A 22,889-nucleotide genomic window follows, 5' to 3' on the forward strand; every position below is an offset into this window, starting at 1 on the left:
AATGGTTCCAAAATAATGTGTACACAAAGACTTTTCTTTCCTCACCAGGGCATTTGAAGTCTTTGCCTTTTTGCTAAGTGACTGAAAATAAAAATACATCATGGAACTCTGAGACAGAAGGTTACAGGTTCTCACCACCTGTATCTGACATTATTTTCAGATGTTCCTGCTCATAACCATCATGGCCCACTGTAGGAATCCTGGAAAAGGGTGTCTCACTTTGATCTCTTTGTGCCAGTTTCTGTGTACCAGCCATCTCTGCTCCTGACTTTCCTGGCTGGATTACATATTGTCCTTGTCTGCAAAATCTATTATAATACAGAGATGTTCCTGTGCTTGACCAAAGGTCTCCATTTCCAATTCATGCAAAGTTTAAATGACAATTCCAGGGCATTTTAGACAATAGCCATTTGTACGGAGGCTTGACTTAAAACCGTATTTGCATCCTTGAAGGGCATTCTCACTGAATGAAGCAGTATGGGGCCTCACACCTGGAAAGACAGGAAGATCCTGTGCCTCTCACCATAATTTTGTTAAGTCTTTAATTCCACTGCTCTGCTGCCAGCAGGCTGAAATGGCATTTCACATCCAGAGTGTGGGCTTATGAGAAACAAGCACAGCCTGAACACAGTAGAAGTGACAGTTTGCTGAAATGAAGAAAGAAAAATATAAAAAGCATAAAAATAAGATGCAGCAATGGCAGCCTCTGTGACCAGGACCTCTTTGTAGGGAACAGACAACCACAATACAGTTACTGTCATCAGTATCTGACAATGCATCTGCAATCTCTCTGTCTGCTGCAGCACAATAAATTTCCTCTAAAGGTTTTCCAAGCATATGCACTGTTTTCCCTAAGAGGCAAAGAAGGTTGAGGTCCTCTGCTCCTCTCTCCTTTTCATAGTGCTGGGAGTCTGCAGTGTCCCTCTTGAATGTGCTCTACTGCATATGTGTGATGAGTGCCAGACCAACTTCTGGGGTCAGCCATGGCTGATCTGCTGCCTAGAAGTAGTTGATTTTGGGGCAGCAAGGACAAAATGGATTGGCGCTCTCCTCCCTGGAAGGTGACGCTGGCAGTGGATGTGGCTTAAGAGAATGCAGAGGAGGCCCTGCCACGTGCAGTTGGTGTGAGCAGATACATAGCACATCTGAAAACTGAGATGCACTTCAGATGGATTTAGGAGAGATGAGGAACTTGGGAGAGTGTGTCTTCAACGTGTCAAAGGGGAAAACAGATGATTCCTGACCCCTTCTGTAAATCAAGTTTGTTTTTGCTTAGGGCACCTGTGTCTTTGGTGGGCCTGGGGCACTGTAAAGTCCATTCGGAAGTGATGAGACAGTTACTGATGCTGGGAGAAAGTGAAGACAAGATGTGATTTCGTTCCACACAGAATTCTGTAAAGTGCTAAACAGGATACTGTAAAGGGCTGTTCTCAAAAGCCATTTTTCCACAGAGCTGCAATTTAAGCCATGCATAGGGAACACTTAATCACTGAAAGTTAGAAGTGTGAGGTGTGAAGGTAGATGTGCTAAAGTAAACGGCATGTGCAACACGGCTAAATAAACGCTGCTGAATGAACTTGACATTTCTTGAAAACTGATTTTGAGCACTTTTTAAGTCAGCTTCATAACATAATATTCTCATTTACATGAAAACCTGCTCCACTTTGAAATACTAGTGCATGAAAACAGTCCTGCAGCCTCAGGTAACTTGACAGTAGCTTCAGAACGACTGTCCTGGAGATCAGGAGACAGGGAGGGCAGGACTCAGTTGTGGGCACATTTATCATTATTCATTTAATGTTAGTCAAAATTTTATGTACCTCACTTGCTAGACTATTTGTAAAAATTAAGACAGAGAATACCTGAACTCAGCTCAAACAAATTTTTTTGTCAAATCAAACTGCTATTCCCACACATTTGTTTTATAAACCCAACATCTGACATTTAGGGTATCATAACAGCACTGCCCAGCACATGCAGGACACATGTGATGATGATCTATGTAACTTTCTCACAACTCAGAGTTACACAAGAGGTTTAGTTCTGATTATGCGGACCAGTCAGCAGTCCCAAGTGCATGCACACACTTTTCAGGATCCCAGAGCTGCTGCCATGGGAATGACAGGTGGAGACAAGCATGAGTTTGTTAGAAACAGCTGTAATAATGCAAGTAATTGCCCCCCCCATTATGCCTATGCATACAATTTTGGATACATTTATATGTTATTCAATGAGAATAAATATGTAATCATACATTAAGTGTAGCTCTTGTTTAACAATAGTTTTTTTAAGGTAATAGCAGTTAATCAGTGAATCTAAGCCAGCAGCTAGTGACACTTACACATGGAGTTACATGAATCTCAAGACAAGAAAGGGATAGAGTCCTGTGCAAGAGGGAGAGGGCTTGCCAACACTTTCATCTGCCTGGTGGCTCCCAGTCTGTTTGCAAGTCATTCTCTGCAGATGGCCAGCAGTGGAAAGGGGCAGAAAAATGACTCTTCTCATCAGTCACTGCAGCTATTTTTGCTTAGAACAAGGAGGAAGTTGAGGTGAAAATCTCTTGGTCTGGAAGTCTAGTTTTTCCTTCTGTCTTTGCAGCCATAGCACACTGCTGCCATCTCCATGGCAGATGAACTGTCTGGCAGGGCAAAACAGCAGAGATTTTTTCTGAAGCATAGCAAAAAAACTCTCAGTGAAACCGTTATGGTCTTCAGAGCCCAAGAGCTGTGGGATGCTCATAAAAGGCTGATAACGTTGGTCCCCAACAACCTGTTCCAGTTTTAGTTTGGTCTGGCTTTTCAGTTATAGCTCTGCAGGTTGGACATGCAGCCAGTGAGCCACATGGGAGGGCCTTATCACAGCCCCCAGGGACAATGTGGAGATAACATACCGCCAGGAATGACCAGACAGGTAGAGCATCGTACGGCACACAGCTAGATTAGTCCATGGCTGGTCCATAAAACTCCACCAGAGAAACAGGTACTGAGGCTTTGCAATCAGTCAGGCTGGTTCAGTGAGTCCTGACTGCAGCATTTCCAGTGTCTGGCCCTGCATAATGGATATCTTTTCAGTAAGAGCCCAAGAAATCCCATTTAAAAGGCAGAGACCTGTTTTTTTTTTTTTTTCCAAGTCGTACAGAACACAAGGTGAAAATAAGACTGAAAGCAGAATTTTTGAACTTAAAAAAATTACTTTTATTTTAGGAACCAATAAAATTATGGTAAATATTTACAAATAATTATCTCACATAAAGGTTACATAAAATCAAATGTCCACAAGTAACAGTCACTCTCATGATAAGACACACAGATATTGAACTACGCCAATCTTATTGCATGTTTTTAACTAATCTAAAAATGAAAAGTGTTGCAGTCAACCATTTAACTTAGAATAGAATCACAAATTTCAGTATTGACAAGAAAAAGAATTAGAAAAAAAAATCAAACAAATTAAAAAAAACCTCCAAAGGCCCCTCCCTTTTGACCCATACCTTAGTGGTCCCACTCCCCAACCCCCATCCCTTTTGCTCCCCAAAATAAAACCCAAAACAAAAAAAACAAAAAATATGATCGACATCTTTGGCAAATTGGCACTGCTGTAATTACATTCAAATATTATAACACACAAAAGCAACACACAGCACTAAGGAAAAAACACCAAGATTTCAAGTTTGTTCTTTTCCTACTAGAAAAAAAGAATACAAAACATACACAATATAAGAAGCATTTTTTCATCTGTTCAGAGACAGACTTATCCCCTACTTTCAAAGGCAATTCAACTTTTTTTTTTTAAGTTTTTTTTTTTTTTGGGGGGGGGGAGCTTTTTTTTCCTTCCTCTCTTTTTTAAGAAGTAAGTTTCAATGTAGCCATTGCAGACTGTGGTGGATACAGCAGATACGTATTTCTTTGATGCTAGAAGGCCCAAGGACAAAGTAGTTTGTCTCTAAGGAAAAAAAAAGTGTTTTTTTTTCCTTCGAAAGGAATTCCATTGTGAATTCCGCAATGAAATGAGTTTCTATATTTTCAGAATGTATAAAGGCCACTAGAAATTGAGCAACCAGGACTACATTTCCTCCAATATGAGGCTGAATAAAGCAAAAGAAAGATCTAAATGCTCATCATTTTCTTCTCTCATTTTACAAGGCAGAGCAGGAAAGTCCAGACACATGAGTCTAATAGGATGGACACTAGGTGAGTGGATGGGCTATCAGCAGACTTCCGATATGTTCCTTCATGAGTTTTGGAGGTTCAAGCATGCCTACAAATATGCACACATGTGTACATACAGCACCACATGCATGTGTGTGCACACACACACAGAGACATACACTACACTATTGAGAAGGTGTTTTGCAAAATATTTTCAGGCTGACTCTTACTCTGAAGCTCTTTATGTACATTTATCATCTCAGAGGACTAGTAAGCAAAGATCACAGCAAGAGCTGACAGCTAAGCCGGGTGACATTCTCAAGTGAGTAACTCTGGAGCAAAGCATGTCTTTGATTATGTTTTTCTTTCAGTGTTTGCATACCAAATCTTATTAGTTTCACCAGAAAAGCAATGTTAACTGCTTTTGATCCTTTTGAATTTTTTTTTTTCGTCTCATGCATCTGTAATGTGTATCTGTAATAAATGTGGAATTCTGCATGATGGATACAACAATTAATAGTAGACATATGACTGGTGTGTACAGCCTTTCTCTACCACACACACCCTCAAACACTTCTTTGCCTTCACTGCACAGTTAACTCGGGCTCTCATTTGGGATGTATGCATAGCACTTGTTTAAGTGCCAAGCAGCCTGACCTGGCACTGTCACCTAATGCCCATGCAGGGCTGTAGCCTATCCACCTTGAAGAAAGACTGTAGGGTAAATTACTCAAGTAATGTTGGTGCTCCAGTGCTCTGGAGAAAGAAAAAATAGATTTTTCCAACATCTTCTGGGACAGAGTGTAACAGCTTAACGCCATACTAACTGCCATGGAGCATGACCTCAAGTATCCCAATGACACATACACATGCAGAAAGGAATACTACATCAAAGACACTTGATTACAGCCTTATAGTTGCTCCAGTTGCCAGCCATAGCAGTTAATGCTGCTATGTGCCATAACCCTTTGAAGCTGTTGGTATTCATGCAGGAAAGTAAGAGATACCATAACATGGTATTCCTTCATACTCCATGTTTAAGGACTTGCAGAACAGTAAATTAAAGAAAAAAAAAAGAATATGATCAGAAAGCTCAAGCTCAATAGTGCTATCATTTAAGAACACTTATCAACAGCAAATGGTTCCCAATACCCAATGCAGTGAGAGAACTCATCTGTTCTGCTAACTCTCTGTTAACATGTCCATTATACCCAATAGCACTTAGCAGGCTCAGTTACAGACAGTGAATGAAAAGAGAATAAATGTCCCAGCACTTTACTCTTGTGAACTCTACCAACTCTCCTTCTCCAGTTAGGCAAACTTTCTTCCCCAGACAACTTTTCAGATTATTTCTTTTTCCTTTTTCTGTTTTTCTTTTTTCCAGTGTTATTTCTTCCCTTGCCATCTCCTTCACAAATGCTGTGCCTTAAACACTGAGTTTCTGTCCCTGCAATCTGCTGTCCCAAAATAAATCAAAGCATTGTTTCCCCACCTCTTCATTTCCAAATAAAACGCTCTTACCCCATGCTCCTGGGCCATTGAGTGTTTTCCTAATTTGATAGCTAACAAACAAAGCTTTCAGTCTAAGGACTTGGACCTGAGACATACTTAGCTCTGTAGTCAGTGGGAGCAGTTGTACAACAACCTAGAGGCAGTTGATGGGGCTGATATCTGCAAGGGTTCGATAATGCGATGCTGTGCTATCGGATGCCTTACAGGAATGAAACTCTCACTGGGCGTCCCATACCCAAAACCCCACTGTGAATAACTTATGAAATCATTCAGACAAAATCTAAGCCTGCCCCAGCCAATAAATACCAGCACATATCTTGCCCTCTTCCCTCTTTGTAATCTCAAATTGTCTTTTGCTTATAGTTCCTATTTTACCAAGCTACCTTCACTACAACTAGTGCATTCAAGAGCAGCCTATGCTAAAGGGCTATGGTAAGGACTTGGCAAAAGTCTCTTCAGTCAACCTTGTTACGGAGCAGCCAGCTATTAGGCATAGCACATAGTCTCAGCGATGCAAGGATCAGATGTGTTAAATACAGCACAGCACGTTCACAGATGCGCATATTACCAACTTGGTTTATGTCTTGTTAGTTTACTCCCCATTGATTCAAACTAAGCTATGTCACATGGCTAGCAGGAGCAAGCGCACAGGAAAGCAATACTTCATTCAAGGAAGGTTTCATAGACCAGAGGGCTGAAAGAAACCTAGAAAATATTTCAGGGATTGGGGGAGGCAGTGTTGGGGGGAGGCATCACACCAGCGAAATGGGCAGCACTCCTCCAGTCCTGCCAGAGGCACACAGAAAATAAATTGCAGAAGACAACTTTTATGATTTTTAGAAGACCACTTTCTGTCAGTAGTGACTTTCAAAGACATTCCCCAAGGGATGTGATTTCCTATGATGAAGAATATGGACAGGAAGTCCAGACCTCCTGGGGAAAGGATTTTGTAAATCCCAGGCTTAATGTTTTCAAAACCAGAAAACACTAATAAGAAGTTTATGTTCTAGCAGTATGGTGTGCAAACATTATGGGCCAAACCTCGCTCAGTTTCTTGCTGAAGTAACAGTTCTAGCAGATATAAGTGAGCTACTTGCTAGAGATCTTCATCAATGTTTTATGGAGGTGGCATGTATGTGTGTGTGTATGTGTGAGGCATGACTATCAGCTGGGCCAGCAAAGGATCCCTGTTGTGTGTACATAAGGGTGGGTGTTTGTGGCTTCACCTCTGTGGCTCTGACCAGTTCCTGATGCACAAGAGCACCCAGGGAAACTATACACAGCCCACATACCTGCAAGTGTCTCTTCCCTTCACCTTCTCCCTGGATCATTAGATAAATCCCATGTCATGCAGTACAAGCCGATTTTGGCCCAAGCACCATCCCTTGCAGAACCCCATTGAAAATAATTAAAGCAAGTCAGGTTTAGGCCTGAGAATCTCAGGGCATTTTACCCAGGGGCATACATGCATCCTTAGTATGAACTGTATCTATTATGCTAGAGTTCATCTTTCATAAGTCCTGAGGCCTAACTATAAGGGTTTCGGTCATAAGCATGCTACCATCTATTGAAGCCTCATGTCTAATCTTCTTAGTGTAATTTAAACCAGTATGAGTCATACAAGCCATGTCACTGGGAAAATATGTAAAACAAATGTGTTTGATGTACCTGGAGCGGTAAAAGCAACCACATGCAGTTCACAAAAGCTGCTGTCCCCTCACTGGCAAGACAAAGATGTTTGTTTAAAGTCCCCAGCTTGGTCAGGTGATGTCCCTTAATGTAGCTTGTATAGTTCAGCCACACCTCTGCTCTGGAGAAGAAACCCACACCTTCACAATTTGTTGCCAAAAGTTGCTTTTTTCTCCCCAGCTAAGGTGTGGGATAGCCTGTTTACTTCACAGAGGTAATGAAAAAGGCATGTGTGTTTAAGGCTCAGGCCCTGCTACTAACCTGCATGCCTCAGTTAGGGGTTCCCATGTAACCTCTGTCCGGAGACAGAAAACTCCCTTTGCAGCTTTACCACCGGAGTGCAAACAACCATGCTGCGCATAGTGAAGATTCATGAAAGCATGACGCCAAAACAACGCTTCAGAAAGTTGTTCATATAAATAAGTTGTCCGCACTGTTATTTTTCTTTAGCTAAAAATGTGTGTGGTTGTGTGTGTGTGAACCATTAATAAAGATGGAAAGCAGGACTGTTCTGACTGGTAAGTCTGTCATGTGCTCACAAAAAACTTAATTCTGGGTTAGGGACAGTTAAAGAACTCTAGTCAAGATCTCTGATAGGTTTGGTGGACATGTCTCTGAAACTTCTTTAGGCCAATGGGATTGAGGTACTTTCTTGGCTTTTTAGGATCTGAATAAATCTGCTCTGGAAACTTGAAAGTGATGCTTGTATTTCAGTATCATTAGAACGTATGAAACATGTCACTGAAGCTGTGTGTTGGGAGAACACACAGAAAACTGCAGAAGGGGTTAATGGCCACTACTCGAAAGGATAAGATACTGGACAAGCAGCCCAAGGCTGGTGGGAAGGTGAGGGGAAAGAGGGACATGAACTCCAGAGCTGCCACTTCAGAGAAATACTTGTGAAACTGGAAACAAATCATTATACTTGATTGTTCATTCACAGAAAACGTATTTCAGCATCAATACCAGCAACCCTCGTTCAACCTTGGCAAACACACAGGCAGACACAAACAAGACTACTTTGCAGTACCTAAACTGACCTGTGTGAATAAGGATGGTTGGGGTTGGCCTCTTCGTGCTGCCAGAGGCTATGGGCAGATCTTCAGCTCCCTAGGTTAGGGAGCTTTTGCACTGCTTTAGGGAGGGGGGGACGCTTCCCAGAATCCCACTTGGGAACATGTACGTTATCAATGTATGACTAAAGGTAGCCATCCCTGGACTGAAGCAGGGGAGGGGGAAGGGAGAAACCAACAGTTTTCTTGATTTCATGGAAATGGCAGTGATTGGCGGAGTTGCTTAATGGATCATTTGCAAGCTGCTCTCTTCTGTTCATTAGCCTCAGGAAGTAGAAAACATTGAACGAAATGACACCTGGTTCTGTTAGTGTTCCCTCTTTGAGCCAGAGGGTAAGAAATACAGAATTAATGGGCCCAAATTCTCCCTGACGTAAGTCTAGACTACAATGGCTTGAATTTAAAATAGCTCCCTTGTCCCCCCCCCCCCCCCAAGTGTTATTAGAGCAACTGGAGACATGCTTTCACTTAAATGTGCAGACCTCACAAAATGTGTGCTTTCATCTTCAGTTTGCTTTGCAAAGCATGTGTGACTGCTCCAGTGTTCAATATCCCCTTTATAAAGCATATATGACTGCTTCAGTGTTCAATATCCCCTTTTTAAAAAAATTGTTACCTTGGTATGTTTCCTCCTTCCTCTCAAAATGTTCATATTTGGATTGTAGCACATAATCTATCGAGATGTACATAAGGTGTCAACTATCATTTAGCAATTCTTTCTTGCAATTTGCTTAGCTTGAAACCAGAGAATTTGTTTCAGTGCTCATTATGATGACAAATGATCGTAAATGAATATTAAGCAGTAAAACGTCACAAAACTGCCCATGTCTTTCAGTTGTCCATGTGTTTGATACCAGCATATAGCATGATCATACACAACTGTCAGATAGGATGCTGTATACAGAAATAGCATCAGTTCCAAATACAGCCACAATGAGTGTTAACCTGGTTCAAAGTTGCTTAAAGCTTACTGAATTCTTTGAATCAGTGCACCAGTTTCAAAACACACTATCAATCAGCTGTGTTTTGAGTTCGTATTTCATACAATGTTGCTGTTTATGCTAAGCCATTGTCATAGTAACACAAAGAAGCAAGTTATTTACATCCATGCTTATGTAAAATTGAGCAGGCGGATCCTTCTTTAAAAGAAAAAATGAGTTAAGTCACACAACCTGTTTCAGTGGGCATTAAAAGGAGGCCATCCGAAGGAAGACTGCTCACACCTGTTCCCCTTCCCTGCATGCAGCTGTGACAACTGCAGGCAGCTGCAGCAGTAGGCAGCCAGCTGTAAAGAACAGGCAGCTACTCTAGTATTAAGATCACATGGAATGTCAGCAGAACCATTTCCTCCTTCTTTTTGTTTCATTTGAGACCCAACCAAAATCACTACACTTTTGCTGATTTGAAATAAAATTGAATAAAATAAGCTCACCCAATTTAAAGAACAAAATTCCAACTAGCATGTTCCTACTAAACAGCTTCTTCTTCCTTTACAGTGTGACTTGCATGATTCTATCTAGATGACTTTAGATGCTGTTGTCCAGGATGATATGTTTCAGTAAGTGCTTGAGTTCCGTGATCCTTGGGTCAGTGACGGTCATAAGCAGCAGTGGCTGCTGGTGGGGCTGCTCCACGGGCTGCAGCACTGTAATAATAAGGAGAGCCTGGAAGAGAAGAGACTACTATGAAGAAGACAAAGGTGGAAAGGTGCCAGCCTGCACAGTGCAGACACAGACACCAGAGAGCTCTCCAGCTTGAGTTCAGAGACACAGTAATAAAGACCAAATAATTAGAATAAAAGCCATATTCATACATTCTGAATGACAACGCTGCTATTATTGCTTTGTATATCCGCCAGCTGTAGGGAATCTGGTTCCCCTCATCCACCTAAAACATTAATTTCATTTATTTCACAAAAAGTGATTTACTTTTCAAAATGGAAAGTTGAAATAGTCCAGCCCAAATACATTACAGCATTCTGACTTCTCCAATTTTTCTTTTTTCTCTCCTTTTGGGAGGAAGACGAGGTTAAACCCAAAACTATTCAACATATTTCACTGGCATGATTAGTAATTTCTCCTTTTCTCAAACTACTACTTTTAGGGAATAAACTATTTGAACTAAGGATTTTGTTTAGCTCTGGTAATGAACTTCAAGTCCTAGAAAGAGTAGTAAAGTTTGTGCTTCTGGGATCGTGACATTGCACTGGTATCTGTCTAGTCAGGGAAAATTGTTTGAGTCATCTTATAAATAGGCTGAAGGAAAAAATTATCTTCAGGAATTATCTATTGGCAAGTTTCTCTTGCAAGCAAAAAATTTTCCAAGGTGCTATTACTTCAGTCTCCAAATCACCGTCAGATTTTTGCACACACTAAATGAGAATCATGCTACAGCGTGGAAGGAATTCCCTGGAAGGAATCCTACTTCCAAACTTGTCTCTGAGGGTTTAAGGCAGGTTTGGAAGAGTAATAAAAAGTCAACATTAGGAAATGTTTCGGAATAGGCTGAGCAGTAGCATAGGGTTTCTGTGTGTACTGAGCGCATTAATCAACCCAGCCAGCAAAGCTGTCATTCAGCTTGAACTCTCTCCTTTTATCCCACTTAGGACTTATAAACTGCCTTACAACCATGGAAAAAATGGTCTTCATAGCTAGGCATGTGACTTGTTACAAAAGCAGTATGTTCCGTAGCTTCAGCAGAAATGCATGGCAGAGGAACTGATACTTCTGCAAAAAGGCTGCTCTGCTCCATGCCATCCCATCGTTTTGCCTACCCTGGAACTAAATCTTTTGCCTCAATTTACAGAGTTTTAATGACTCTTCTGAAACCTCACAGTGACTATAAAGCTGTCTGCATGACTTCTGGGGAAGCTATGTGAAGATCTGCGAAAAGCTGTGTTTTGAGCCTGTGTTTACAGGTGGAACAGCGACAGTGGAAAAGGCTTGGGATATCTCTCTTCGTGGGCAAGAGCTTCCAGGAATGTGAAGAGTGCTTTCTTTTGCTGTGTAGGAGGCATCAAGAACAAGAGCCTAGGATAAACAAGCCAAACCATTTTGGAGATAATACCAGCCCTCAGAAGAGACTGTGGAGCCCTCAGCAAAGCAGAAGCGGGAGAAGGAGCCAATGTGAGATTTTTGTGGTTTGCTTCCCATTACAGATTCTAGCAAACACTGCTCTGACAGGTTCACAGGCTGACAGGCACCTGGACATAAAGCACTGCAGTGCTGCAACTGTATTACCTCCACCGCCCCAATGCATCTTCTGTGCTGGAGCTAATATCCTCTGTGGCACAAATATGGGACCGGACAAAGAAAGCAGCGCAGTTAACCCCTTTCCTGAAAGCAGCTCCTGGAGAAGGCCCAAGAAGACAAACACTCCACAAGCATTTTGCCCCCAAAAAGGAACATGGATTAAAGACCCTGATGACAGAAGATGTTACTGGCAGCTTTCATGGACACCTTCTATCAGTCATGTCCCAGCTGGCCAGGCATGCAGTTTTCCTCCTTTTGCAGTACGCTAATTTCCAAAACACAGAGGCTTGCATATGGAAAACATTCTGCTAGCCAAATGAACTTTTTATCATCTGACTACTTAGCTTTGCATAAGCATCCACCTCAGAGTCCCTAGGGATGTGCCATAAGGCGCAAAGCATAGAGGACAGTGTGACTGTCAGAGGTCACAGAGGGACTCTGTGGCAGAATGGGGGAATTAATTGGCCTATCCTTGCCTCCAGCTTCTTTGCTTTCCTCCAGGTGCCCTGCTAATAGCCTTCTGTAATGGGAAGCTGGAATTCCTACCTGCCTCCCTTCCTCATTCAGAACCTCCATCTGAAGGCAGACACATCCTAGGTTTTGCTATTTACCTCAAAATGAATTGCTTCACTCAAGAGACGTTGGTTCAAAAAGCTAAGCACAGCCTCCTCAGAGCCAGAATCACATCACCAGCTTCTAAGATGATGTCTGTGGACATTTAACTGTAAATGTTAGCTCAAAGCGGTACTATAGTTTTAACATACGGAATTTTCTTCACCTTCTCCCCAGACTGGCCTCACAGATGAGCTGACTGGAACACTCCCTCTAGGCTTCAGACCTCTACCTTGGGATGAGAAAGGACAGCCTGGAAGCTAAATAACCAGTATTGACCAGAAGCATCCAATTTCTGGACAGGGCACCCTAAAAGAAGATAGCCACACCAATTAAAACACTTGCTAAAGGAATGAGCTTTCCTACTCCATTTGCTTTTCTGCCCCAAGGGTTTTTCTGCTCCTGGACCAACTAGGATCTATCTCACACCAAAGCTCACTTGTTTCTCTTAGTCCCCTCTCTTCCTGACCACCGTGTCAGGAAGGCAGCACAAACTTCCTCAGCAGCACTAGCCCTCTGCTAATTTCCAAGCTAGCACAAAGCAATATATCTAAAAACAGACGTTAGCCAATCTGTGCTATCACACACAATATGTACCATGTAGAGTGGAGACTCTGCACTGCCAAGGAAAAGAAACTTGTTTCCTATGATCTGAGTCATATTAAGGTACTTGCTATTTTGGTGCAGCAACCCTAATGGATCAGAAACTATGTGATGTGGCTACACATACTTCCTGGAACATTGGCTTCTGTAGTAGTAAATGCTGTGGCAGGGCAGGGGCTTGCATGCAGGGGGAGCAGGGTCTCTAGCATTATCTGTAAGAAGTCCTGTTCTCAATGCCTCGAGGTCCTAGCCATCCCAGCTTAAAAACCTTGCAAACCTGCTGCAAAGGATGAGGCTTAAAGAAGATAAAAAAAAAGCTTCAGGGCTCCACTTCTCTAGAAAGATAGTTATTCACTTACCATATCCAGTAGTCATCCAATATAGTCAGTGACTATAAACATTTGCAAAGACATTTGAGGACTTTGTCAGCTGAGGGCACCAAAACAGCTAACCTAAGCTGGACACTCCACTTTTAGGTAACTGAAGTTAGATTAACAAATTCTATCCTTAGGAATCATATTTCACGGAGGATATTACTGGACACCTTTACACAGAGAGGAAACACTGTTCTTATAGCTGATATCAAGTAAACTTCAGTACATTCGTATGTCTCAGCCAGACTCAAATGTTAAAAACTGGAAGGCGTCTTTGGCTGGATCAGTTTTGAAATAGCAGAGGCAAACCAAACAGCTCGCCTAACTTTTAAAGCTATATATCCAGTCTAGCTGATGTTATCTATCTGGATGGCCTCTACAGTTAGTGAATAGAAAGAAAAACGTTCAAAGATACCTAGTTTGACAGACTCTCTAGATATGTCTCTTCATAGCCTACAGAGATACAGGTTTTTATACACTTTTTACACCAAATTTTACAGAACAAAAGCTGGGAGGGATGAACCCTAACTAGAGAAACAAATGTATCTATCCTTTGTGCATAAGTATACAGCACTTTCCCTGCAAATGGACCTATCCCCATCATTGCCCTTCTAAATGTCCCTGTTGGTAACGCCATTAACAGGCACTAGGAGGTTGTTTCTATCAGAATTTTAGCCATAATAATAAAAATCTTTCTAGCCCCAGTCTAGCCCCACCGCTAGCTTGGGCATAACTACAGATCTTTGACTGCCATACAGACATATCCCAGGATAAAACTGAGACTCCAGATCTCAGCAAAGCAAAGCCATCATTGTCAGCAACAGCAACACTAAGTTCTCTGGTTTCAGAAAGGTGATTAACTGCTTATGCCATTAAAGGGACACTAATTTTACTTTATGGATAGAGAAGTCTTCAGTGAAATATATTATTTAGGAATTATTTAGGAACCTGTTGCACCATAAAGAGATATGTTGCAGGTAGAAAGAGGTCCCGCCTGCAGAGAATCATTTTAAAATGGTAATACATATCTCTCATATCTTTGACAGAATTCTGTCTAAGGCTTCCTCTCCGAAGAAATTTTCTGAGGAAAATCAAGAAAAGGAGGTATTGACAGTTTGTTTCCTGTCTGGCAGAAAGATGGAATAGTGGAATATCTTCCCAGAGAAACATTTTCTGTTGGCACTGAGGACAGATCAAGAAATTAAAAATTCATTTAAAACTGAACAAAGGCATAGACTGGATCAATGACACCCTGAAAATAAGGGACACATGAGGATAAGAAATGGAAAAAAATCTATTTTTTCTGTCTGACAGAAAAGTTTAAGAAGAAACGTCATAGGAGCACATGAAACTTGAATATTCCTTAAAACCAGCGCTCAGAATACTGGGCAAAATTGTTTATACGTGAATGACAAAAAGAGATATCAAACCTTCACCTCGTCATGGAACATAGCAAATATTGTATAAAAAAGAGAAGATGACGGAAACATTCACTCTGTCTTGAAGCAAAACAGCTTAGGAGCGTTTCTGCTTCTCAGTAATTCAATGGGGGCTGTGCTTCCAATTAAATTCCCCTGCTATGGAACAAGGTAGTATGTAGGGTTAAAATGCAATGTAGGTACTTAAAGATCTCGGTTAAATTTCTGTGTTTACTAAACACAGAAATACAAGTCTTGGACCATATACTCATGATTCCCAACTCTCAGATGTGTCCAACAGCAGAAACTCTAGTTGCTGCCCTCCTATATGTCCCAAGGCTGGGCTGCCACAGGGCTCCATAGCATAACCTTCTATTAATTTGAACAATAATGCCAGCTGATCAATGTAGCTGAGTTAAGACAGAAATGCAAGAGAGCTCAGGGAAGAAATTAAGCATTATTGAACAAATAAATTCTAAATAACAGAGGATGATATGTGGGTCTAATTAAAGTCAGTGGCAACACTCCCTAAGATTTCAGTGGAGAAAGGGCCTTTTTGGACTAGGCCTTCACTTTTTCTCCTCCATCCTCCTCCATTACTATTCTGACTCAGTGTAGCTATACAAGCCCAGTATTCCTCTGATGCTTTCCAATGGCCTAACATTTTTTCTGAGTTTGATTTTTCCAGTTCACATTTCAGCAGTGAAATCAAAAAAGCTTGGATTTAAAGTGAAGAATGAAAATGTCACATCACAAAACATTCACTCTTTCTCCCTGTCTTTATACCCCCATCTAGAATGGACTTGTCCATTCTTCTGTCATATTTTCTGTCTAATTCATATTATCATCAATTTATTTCTTGACACAGTCATTTCTGACTCCTACTTGTTCTCTAATCTTTTTGCAGAAATCCACAGAAGAACTGAATCTAATCTTAACTGACTGGTTCCAAACTCTTTGCCTTCGTATGAAGCCAACACTGACAGTCTTATGACCCTGTCTCTTGTAACAACAGCTAGATAGTTCAGGTGTATCTAAAAGGGAATCCTGTCAGACTCACTTACATTTCACAACATATACAAATCACATCAGTTCAGAAGTGGGAACGGTGCATCAAACAAAATCTCCCATGATCTACATCAAGTCAAAAGTAATGAGTGAAAATGATAAAGATGTTATTACAACAAACCAGCATGAAATTGAATCATTTTTCTTCATTATGCTGTGTTCCTATTATCTGCTTTTAGCTTATTTGTGTTAAGCAGGCTTTAAACAGGAAAGCTCGCCAGGCCATGCTGACAGAAACTGACTGAACTTTATGTGTGCACATCCTTGCCTTTGTGTGTGTTTGTGTGCACATCTGTGTCTCTACATTCCTGTATCACAGCAGTTTCAGGTTATTAACAGCACAATGGGAAACCAAGCTGCTTTTTCCATCTCCTGTTATTGCTTGCTGAGTTTTACGGGGGGATATCTGGCTTGAGCCACTGAGAGAGATGCAATGCAAGCAGCCAAGATTTATGACATCTTCCCAGCACAGCCCTGTTGAAACTTGGTATCGTCTTCAGTCTTACTGAAGCCAGCACCAGACCAAATTATAGCAAGTCAGTGTCAGACCCACAGCAAATGCTGGCTATGTCACTACAGCAGAGGAAGGTGTTGATACTATTGAGGCCTACTACAGGAGAGAACAACAGATAGATGCTGCAGAGCTGTAGAAATGAAGTGATTTCTGAAATCTTCTTTTGTCCCTGCTTCTCTTCACCACTCTGAAGGACTGGAATTTGGTCATCTCCCCTAGGCCAAGAGCTGTAGGGCACTGCATTCAGACTTATCCAGGAAAGAAGGACCACTGACAAGTGGTCAGCCTTTTGCATCCATTCAAAAGTTCCATGAAGCAGATGGCTGGATGAGTTATTTGGTGAAAAGGAAGAGAGAGCACCAATGAGCATGCACAGAGAAGACGGGGAGCAGCTGATGTTCTTGTGGAGCCAGCCACCTACTCTGCACCACCAGCATGTCATTTGAGAGTGCAGTTGTACCCTCAAGTGGAGGAACTCACTAACACTTTTCACTGCTGCTGGATTCTCAGAAGAAAAAGACCAGGGACTAACAAGTGAAATCTTTACACCTTTCTTAGCTCTCTTTATTCCTTTACTGTTTCCCACTGCTCCCCTAAAAACAGTTTTCAGCCCAACTGTCCTTTCTTCCTGCCCCTTGCAAATCACTGCGTCTCTCTTTTAAGTTCCTCTTTGACAAATCTCAGCTTGGTGTGATTGCTGCAGCACAATTCTTCCTTGGCAGCGTAGAGAGTTAATTGGATGTAGGCTCTGTTAACTGCTTACAGCATTACACTTTCATCTCAATGAAGGGAGTAGGACTTAGGAAAACCAACTGTGTCAGCCCATGTACCAGTCCTGATTAATTTTGTCAAGGCTTCTGCTTTGAGGTTGATACTACCAGAGGTTGCTCTCAGGAGAGAATTACCGAATGCACTCAGATAAACTCCTGGGAAGAGTAGAAGTATCTTAGATACAAATTAAATTTACCTCCTCTCCATTATGACTGTATAGGATCACCACATGTGGTGGTCTGGGTCTGCAAGGAGGCTTGGAACAGACATTTAAAGCTCTGCAGCAGATCCCTACTCGCCTTGAATTACTAGTGAGTTTAGTGGGTACCTAGGCAAAGAAGGGACCAGAGGGCCAGGCTCCAAAGGATAAAGCCAGAAGTGTGGATAAGCCTGCTCTCAACAGGGCACAGGAGAATGCATCTGTCCTGCACACTATGGCCAAATATGGAGCTATGCTCATTCAGGTCCTCCAACATGCATAGCCATAGTAGTGGGGTTGGAGCACAAGCTCATTGGCCTTACCCTCTGGTCCTCTGTTAGCATGGGCAAGTGGGCTGTGTTTCCAGAACTAGATGCTAGGTCAAGGACCTTTGCAATGCCCTACACTGTATGATGTAGACTGACAACAAATGAATTTTCAAATCTACCAGCATTTTGCTTTTGGTGCTTTTCCAACACAAAGGCTTACGATGAAAGGGAATCTCAAGGTCCAGCTCAATCTAAACCTTGTTGCTTAAGTTCTCCCACTGCACCCCATACAACAGAGAGCATTTGAGCAACCCAGAGAGGTCAGAATTCATGGCAGCTCTTAATCAACTCAGGAGCTCCTACAGTTATGTCAGTAATATTGTGGGACAGATATTTTAAAACTGGCAGTGGTCACACAATTAGATTCCTCCTCTTTAAGAAATTGCACCATTCCCAGATATGTGGTCATGCTGAACAGGAATGCAACGTTTATCTTTAGGCATTGCTACAGAATAAAAATTCCCATTTCTTTTTGTTTCTGACACACCAGAAGGTTTCAGTCTGATAATTTCAAATCAATATGTTTTGATGTACCTAAAGCAATGTAACATTGCCATATTAAGTTTGTATTTACTGAAATAGAAAATTTTGAAAATACCAAAACAAAATATGATAAAGACAAGGGAGGTGATATATTTTAAGAACGCCTAACAGCAAAAAAATCTCCCATTGTTGTCATTGTAATGTGAAACATTTCAATGTCAATAAAAGGGCAGGTTTTCAAGGAAAATGGTACCATCCAAATCTTTTTGCTCTTGTCTCATTTAAATACATGTTTATAGCATGCTACTGAGTAAATACTGCTGTACAAATTCTCACTACCCCAGGAAGTGGGCTTTTCAATCCATTTACCTTACCGTGGACAGTATGATTTCATTTCATCTGTTACCATATTGTGCTGCTCCCGCACAGCTGAAAAAGAAACAGGACTTGCCCCCAAAAATTTATCATTCAAAACTGAAATAAGAAAAAGAGGAAGTGCAGAAAAAAAAAAGAAATAACACAGGTAAAACCTGGCCAAGCAATAAGAGGCCAATTCCTCACATGCCTTCATTTTAAAGTCAAGGGGATTTCTTTTCCTGATACAAATAACCCTATGTTCATTGGCTTCAAAACACTGCACAGATTTACCTTGCCTTGGAATCTGGCCAGCATGTTCTGAGTATATACAGACACATAATCTGAAATGACTAGCCGAGCATGTTGTTTGCGTTACTTGTTGCTATCTCAGTTGAAGGGTCATTGTTCAGCCTCAGTAGCTGAGGAACTCCTGGGATTGCTCAAACGAATAACTCTCCCATGTGGGTGTGAATCTGTGGCAATGAATTCAGAGCGTAGTCCAGGACTTTTGGCAAAAGTCACCTTTTTTTTGAAGACGGGTTTCGTTTGGTTTGGTAGCCTGCTGGTTCATTGACTGTTTTGCAAGCCTAAAAAGCCAGCTAAGAGCTAGCTTCTGAAGACTGCCTTCATGGAGCAGAGCTTTGTTGCTTTTCCCTTCAATAGCGCAAGTTTCAAGCAGCTCACCTGCTTGTAGAGTAGTTGGAAAAAAATAAAAAATGAAAAAATAAAAAAATAAATCTGTGCATGCACTCTTCCCTTCGGTTAAATCAGTTTCTTTCACACAGACAAACCAAAAAATCATAGGCATTCCTGGCTGTGGCCATGGTAACTACCGGTTTATGCTCACAGAACTCCCCTAGCCTTTGTGCAGCTATGGCTATTTATAAAAGCTGAGGATGTGCTCACTGATTTATGATGGAAGTGCTAACAAACCCTTAAATGTGGTATGGCAAATGGTAGTATTATACCAATACTATGGCATAGGAGAGAGAGGCTGTCTGTTACTCCCAAAGGATTTGTTTAAGGGCAAGAACAATGATGAATACAGCCTGGGTGGCTCAATTACATGGGGAATCAATTACTTAAAACAAAGAAACTAGATGGAAAAAAGTGACAAAAATTTAAAATTGTTTCTCTGCTGGAGGTCACATATAACAGCCCTGTCATCCATAAATCTGGAATTCTCTAAGGCATGCTACCACTGTGTTGAGAGATGACAATTAACTGGTATTTTACTTACCTCATCCATGCAAATTATGCAAGGAAAAATTCTAATTACTGCATGCTACATGTATATAAGGTCAAAGTGGACCAGCTTTTGACAGTGTGTAAAATGGATTATATTTATCCTTCACATAAGGGCCATGATCCTGCACAAATCACATGACTCCTGACCCCCACTGATTGTGAGACACTGTGCACAAGTCAGTGAGGCTGCAAAGGCACAAGGAAGCCTTACAGAAGGAGAGTTTAGCTAGATTCAGCAAAAGCAAAATTGAAAAGCAAGCCCAATGTGAGATCTAGGTATGAAAACAGGTACAACTAACAAGAAAATAATAGTGCAGGAAATGCTAGGGCTTATATGTTTGGCCATAAGCAATTCAATGTGTTCAAGAAGTCAGCATTTTTGACAAAGTTTGTGGGGATTTTATAATGCAGTGAGTACCACAATTTTGTGTGAGCAGGATTTCTTACCCTCAAAAAAACGGGATCCTGTCTTCTGGTGCTATGTTTTCTCTGTCTATGGACTGTATGGGGTAGAAATGGGAAGAGACGTTTGCCCGTGTGATCTCCCTCTGGCCAAGGGAACTGCACCACTGTGCCCTCAACGAGATCTAAAGTCACTCACCGGATGGCCAGCACTGTCGCACAAGACTGTCCTAGGACATGCTTCCTGCCCACTTTGATGATCGGAGCATCACAGCAAGGTTATAGACAAAGGCCTGCTCTGCTGCCTGCAACGGCCCCACTGGTGACAGGCCTGGGAGGCGAGGTAGGGAACTTACCTAGTAGTCCAGGATTGGGAAATCTCCAGGAGTCATTATACGTTGAATATTGCGGGTGGCTGTATGGACTCCCAGAAAACTCACTCCCTAAATTAAAGGAAAACAGAAAAGAAGACAAAACACAAGATCATTTGATTTAAGACAGCAATTGCTTTTTTGTTGGGGAGAAAGCAATTCAGAATATGCTGTGCTGTAGTGAAGGCCTTTGCAAAAGCACTACTGGTCCTCCTCTTTGAGGAAGGGGAATCTGATGGCCACTATTAAATGAATGGGTACAGCTGTCTTTTACGCTTTCCTTCACATCTCAGTCCAAGCATGCTGAGTTGGTGGGATTTTCTCATGCAGCCTGCACTGCAGCATAACAGGAACGCTGCAGGCAAACCACAGCTAGGGTCAATGAAGAAGAGTTTGGTGACATATCCAAAGGAGATGGCCTTTGCCTCCACGGCTCTATGAGACTCAGGGCAGGAAGCACAACACTAGGACTCAGCTCCTCAGCCAGGCTTTCTGTTAGCAGGAGAGTACAGATTAGTGAATCTCCTACATATTGAATACCATCGCAGTCCCTCACAGAAAACACGGTCTTGGGCGCAGAACACCCTTCCATCTTTTTAGCCAGGAGATGGATGCTTACCTCAGTTTCAGATGGCTTTGAAACCCTCCAGAGGAAGGCACAGTAAAGGCTCAAAAGTTATTGCTGTTTATCACATCATGAGTTCCTGCCCTTCCCATCTGTTTTTTCCCTTCACATGTCATCTCCTGTTTTATACTTCAACTGCAAGCTTTTCAGGGCAGTGCCTTGCACAATGGGGCCCTGACCCCTAGGCAGGGCACCAGGCTCTACCACCATGCAAATACAAATACTGCTGCTGTTTTATTTAGGCAATCTTCCATGAATGACAGTTCCCCACTCTGTTCCTCTCTTTTTCCCTCCTCCCTTTTGGCCTTTCAAGTACACACACACATGCACACACACAAAAAAAAGCATAGTATAAAAAAGAATAAATGCCATATGGTAAAATGTTGAGACTGCTGCCAGGAAGATATTCACTGTGACCTTCACCTGTTTTGGCTTCCAGCTTTGGAATAGCCATTTCCCCATAATCAACGACAGCTTTTATTCTGAACTGAGTATTATTATCTGAGCTTTTACTAGCTGAGAACCTGATCAGTACCATGTTTGCAATTGCAAATAGATTCAACAAATTTTTCCGGGCTCAACACTCCACAGGCTGACCAGCCTTGCTTACCCCTAGCACTCCTGACCAAACTGACTCTAGTACCGTGACCTCTTTCTTGATGTAGTGAGTGACATCCATTACTTAAGACATGCTTTTGTTGAGCTACTCACTCACTGGCCCTAACATAGGGATGCTGCTTTTGATCAGCATTAGGAAGGCACAGACTTTCTGAGTTATCTGTTACTGTGGGAGCTCATGACTAGGCTGTGCAGTGAAGCTACAGGTGACTCTCTCTTCACATGGGCTAAGAATATATTTCTGCCAATGTAGAAAGAATACATGTTGGTGACAAAGGAAAAGCATAGGGTCATGTTCAGCAGTATTCGGTCTCTATGTAATGCTATTTCAGCAAAAAAAGAGCTACCTCTCAGACTACACTGAAGAACACAAGAAAAAAAAAGGTTGACTACATAGACAGCAAGAGCTGCTGCTCATTTGCTCTGCTCCCAGGGTCTCTGTGCACTATGTCCCTCTGTTGCACCCCACAGTCATTGGGATCCATGGTATGGTACCTGCTAGTCTGAGAGTTGCTCTCTTTCACATAACTCAAGAGCAAAACAGCATTCACTGAAAGGGAAAGGAGGCAGAGACTGAAGCCAATAGAAAGAAGCACTTTAACAGTCAGCCCATCTGTAAGTTAAGGTGCTCATTGTGGTTGGATGTGGATCAGCCTAGAACATCAACAGGCTCCAGAAAGGCTCCAAACATCTTTATGAACAGCAGTTTTACCCAGCACTGAAGCAGTTAATCCCAGTGGAAATAGTTCATTTTGGAAAGAAGATCAAACCTCATGCTTCATAGTTTCTACCTGTCTCTCTTTACTGATCTGAAGAAGACCAACCGTGGGCAGATTATCCAACGTCTCCTCGGGTAAGACTGCTTGCACTATCCTCAGAGCAGCTGGAACTGGCCTTGGCAGGCCAGGGATACTGGGCTAGGTGGACCGCGGGTCTGATCCAGTCTGGCAGCCCTTCTGTTCCTCAGGTTCCTTTCTTTACATGAGAAACTCAGAGGTTTTTTGTGGCTCCTGCAGCTGCTCCACACTGACTGTTCAAGGTTCTTTTGCAGGAACAGAAGTGAGAAATAAAGATTTGTTGCTGCTGAAGGTAAGACAGTTAAATGTCCATTCCATAAAGGGCCTGTTATGTTTTGACTACATTTCTACAAAAGCCTGGAACGGATTTTTATTACTGCTTCTAAAAAACTGCACTAATCACTGTGAACCACTGAAAACAAGAGCT

General features: G+C 41.9%; 1 protein-coding gene across 4 annotated transcripts in view; it reads right to left on the reverse strand.

Annotated features, from left to right (window-relative positions):
• Positions 1–3,241: 3,241 nt before the first annotated feature.
• Positions 3,242–22,889, reverse strand: part of PAX5 (paired box 5) — a 182,381-nt gene continuing 162,733 nt past the window's right edge. For 3 of the 4 annotated variants that reach the window (XM_068927384.1, XM_068927386.1, XM_068927387.1), the window contains 2 exons: positions 20,408–20,494; positions 3,243–10,086 (listed from right to left, as the gene is read on the reverse strand). In XM_068927384.1, the coding sequence (XP_068783485.1) occupies positions 10,010–10,086; positions 20,408–20,494 (164 nt within the window). In that variant the 3' untranslated portion in view covers positions 3,243–10,009. Of the gene's footprint in view, positions 10,087–20,407; positions 20,495–22,889 lie in introns of all 4 variants that reach the window. The other variant, XM_068927385.1, reaches the window with a different exon arrangement.

The sequence above is a fragment of the Struthio camelus genome, chromosome Z (genome assembly GCF_040807025.1).
Source record: "Struthio camelus isolate bStrCam1 chromosome Z, bStrCam1.hap1, whole genome shotgun sequence".
NCBI lineage: Eukaryota > Metazoa > Chordata > Aves > Struthioniformes > Struthionidae > Struthio > Struthio camelus.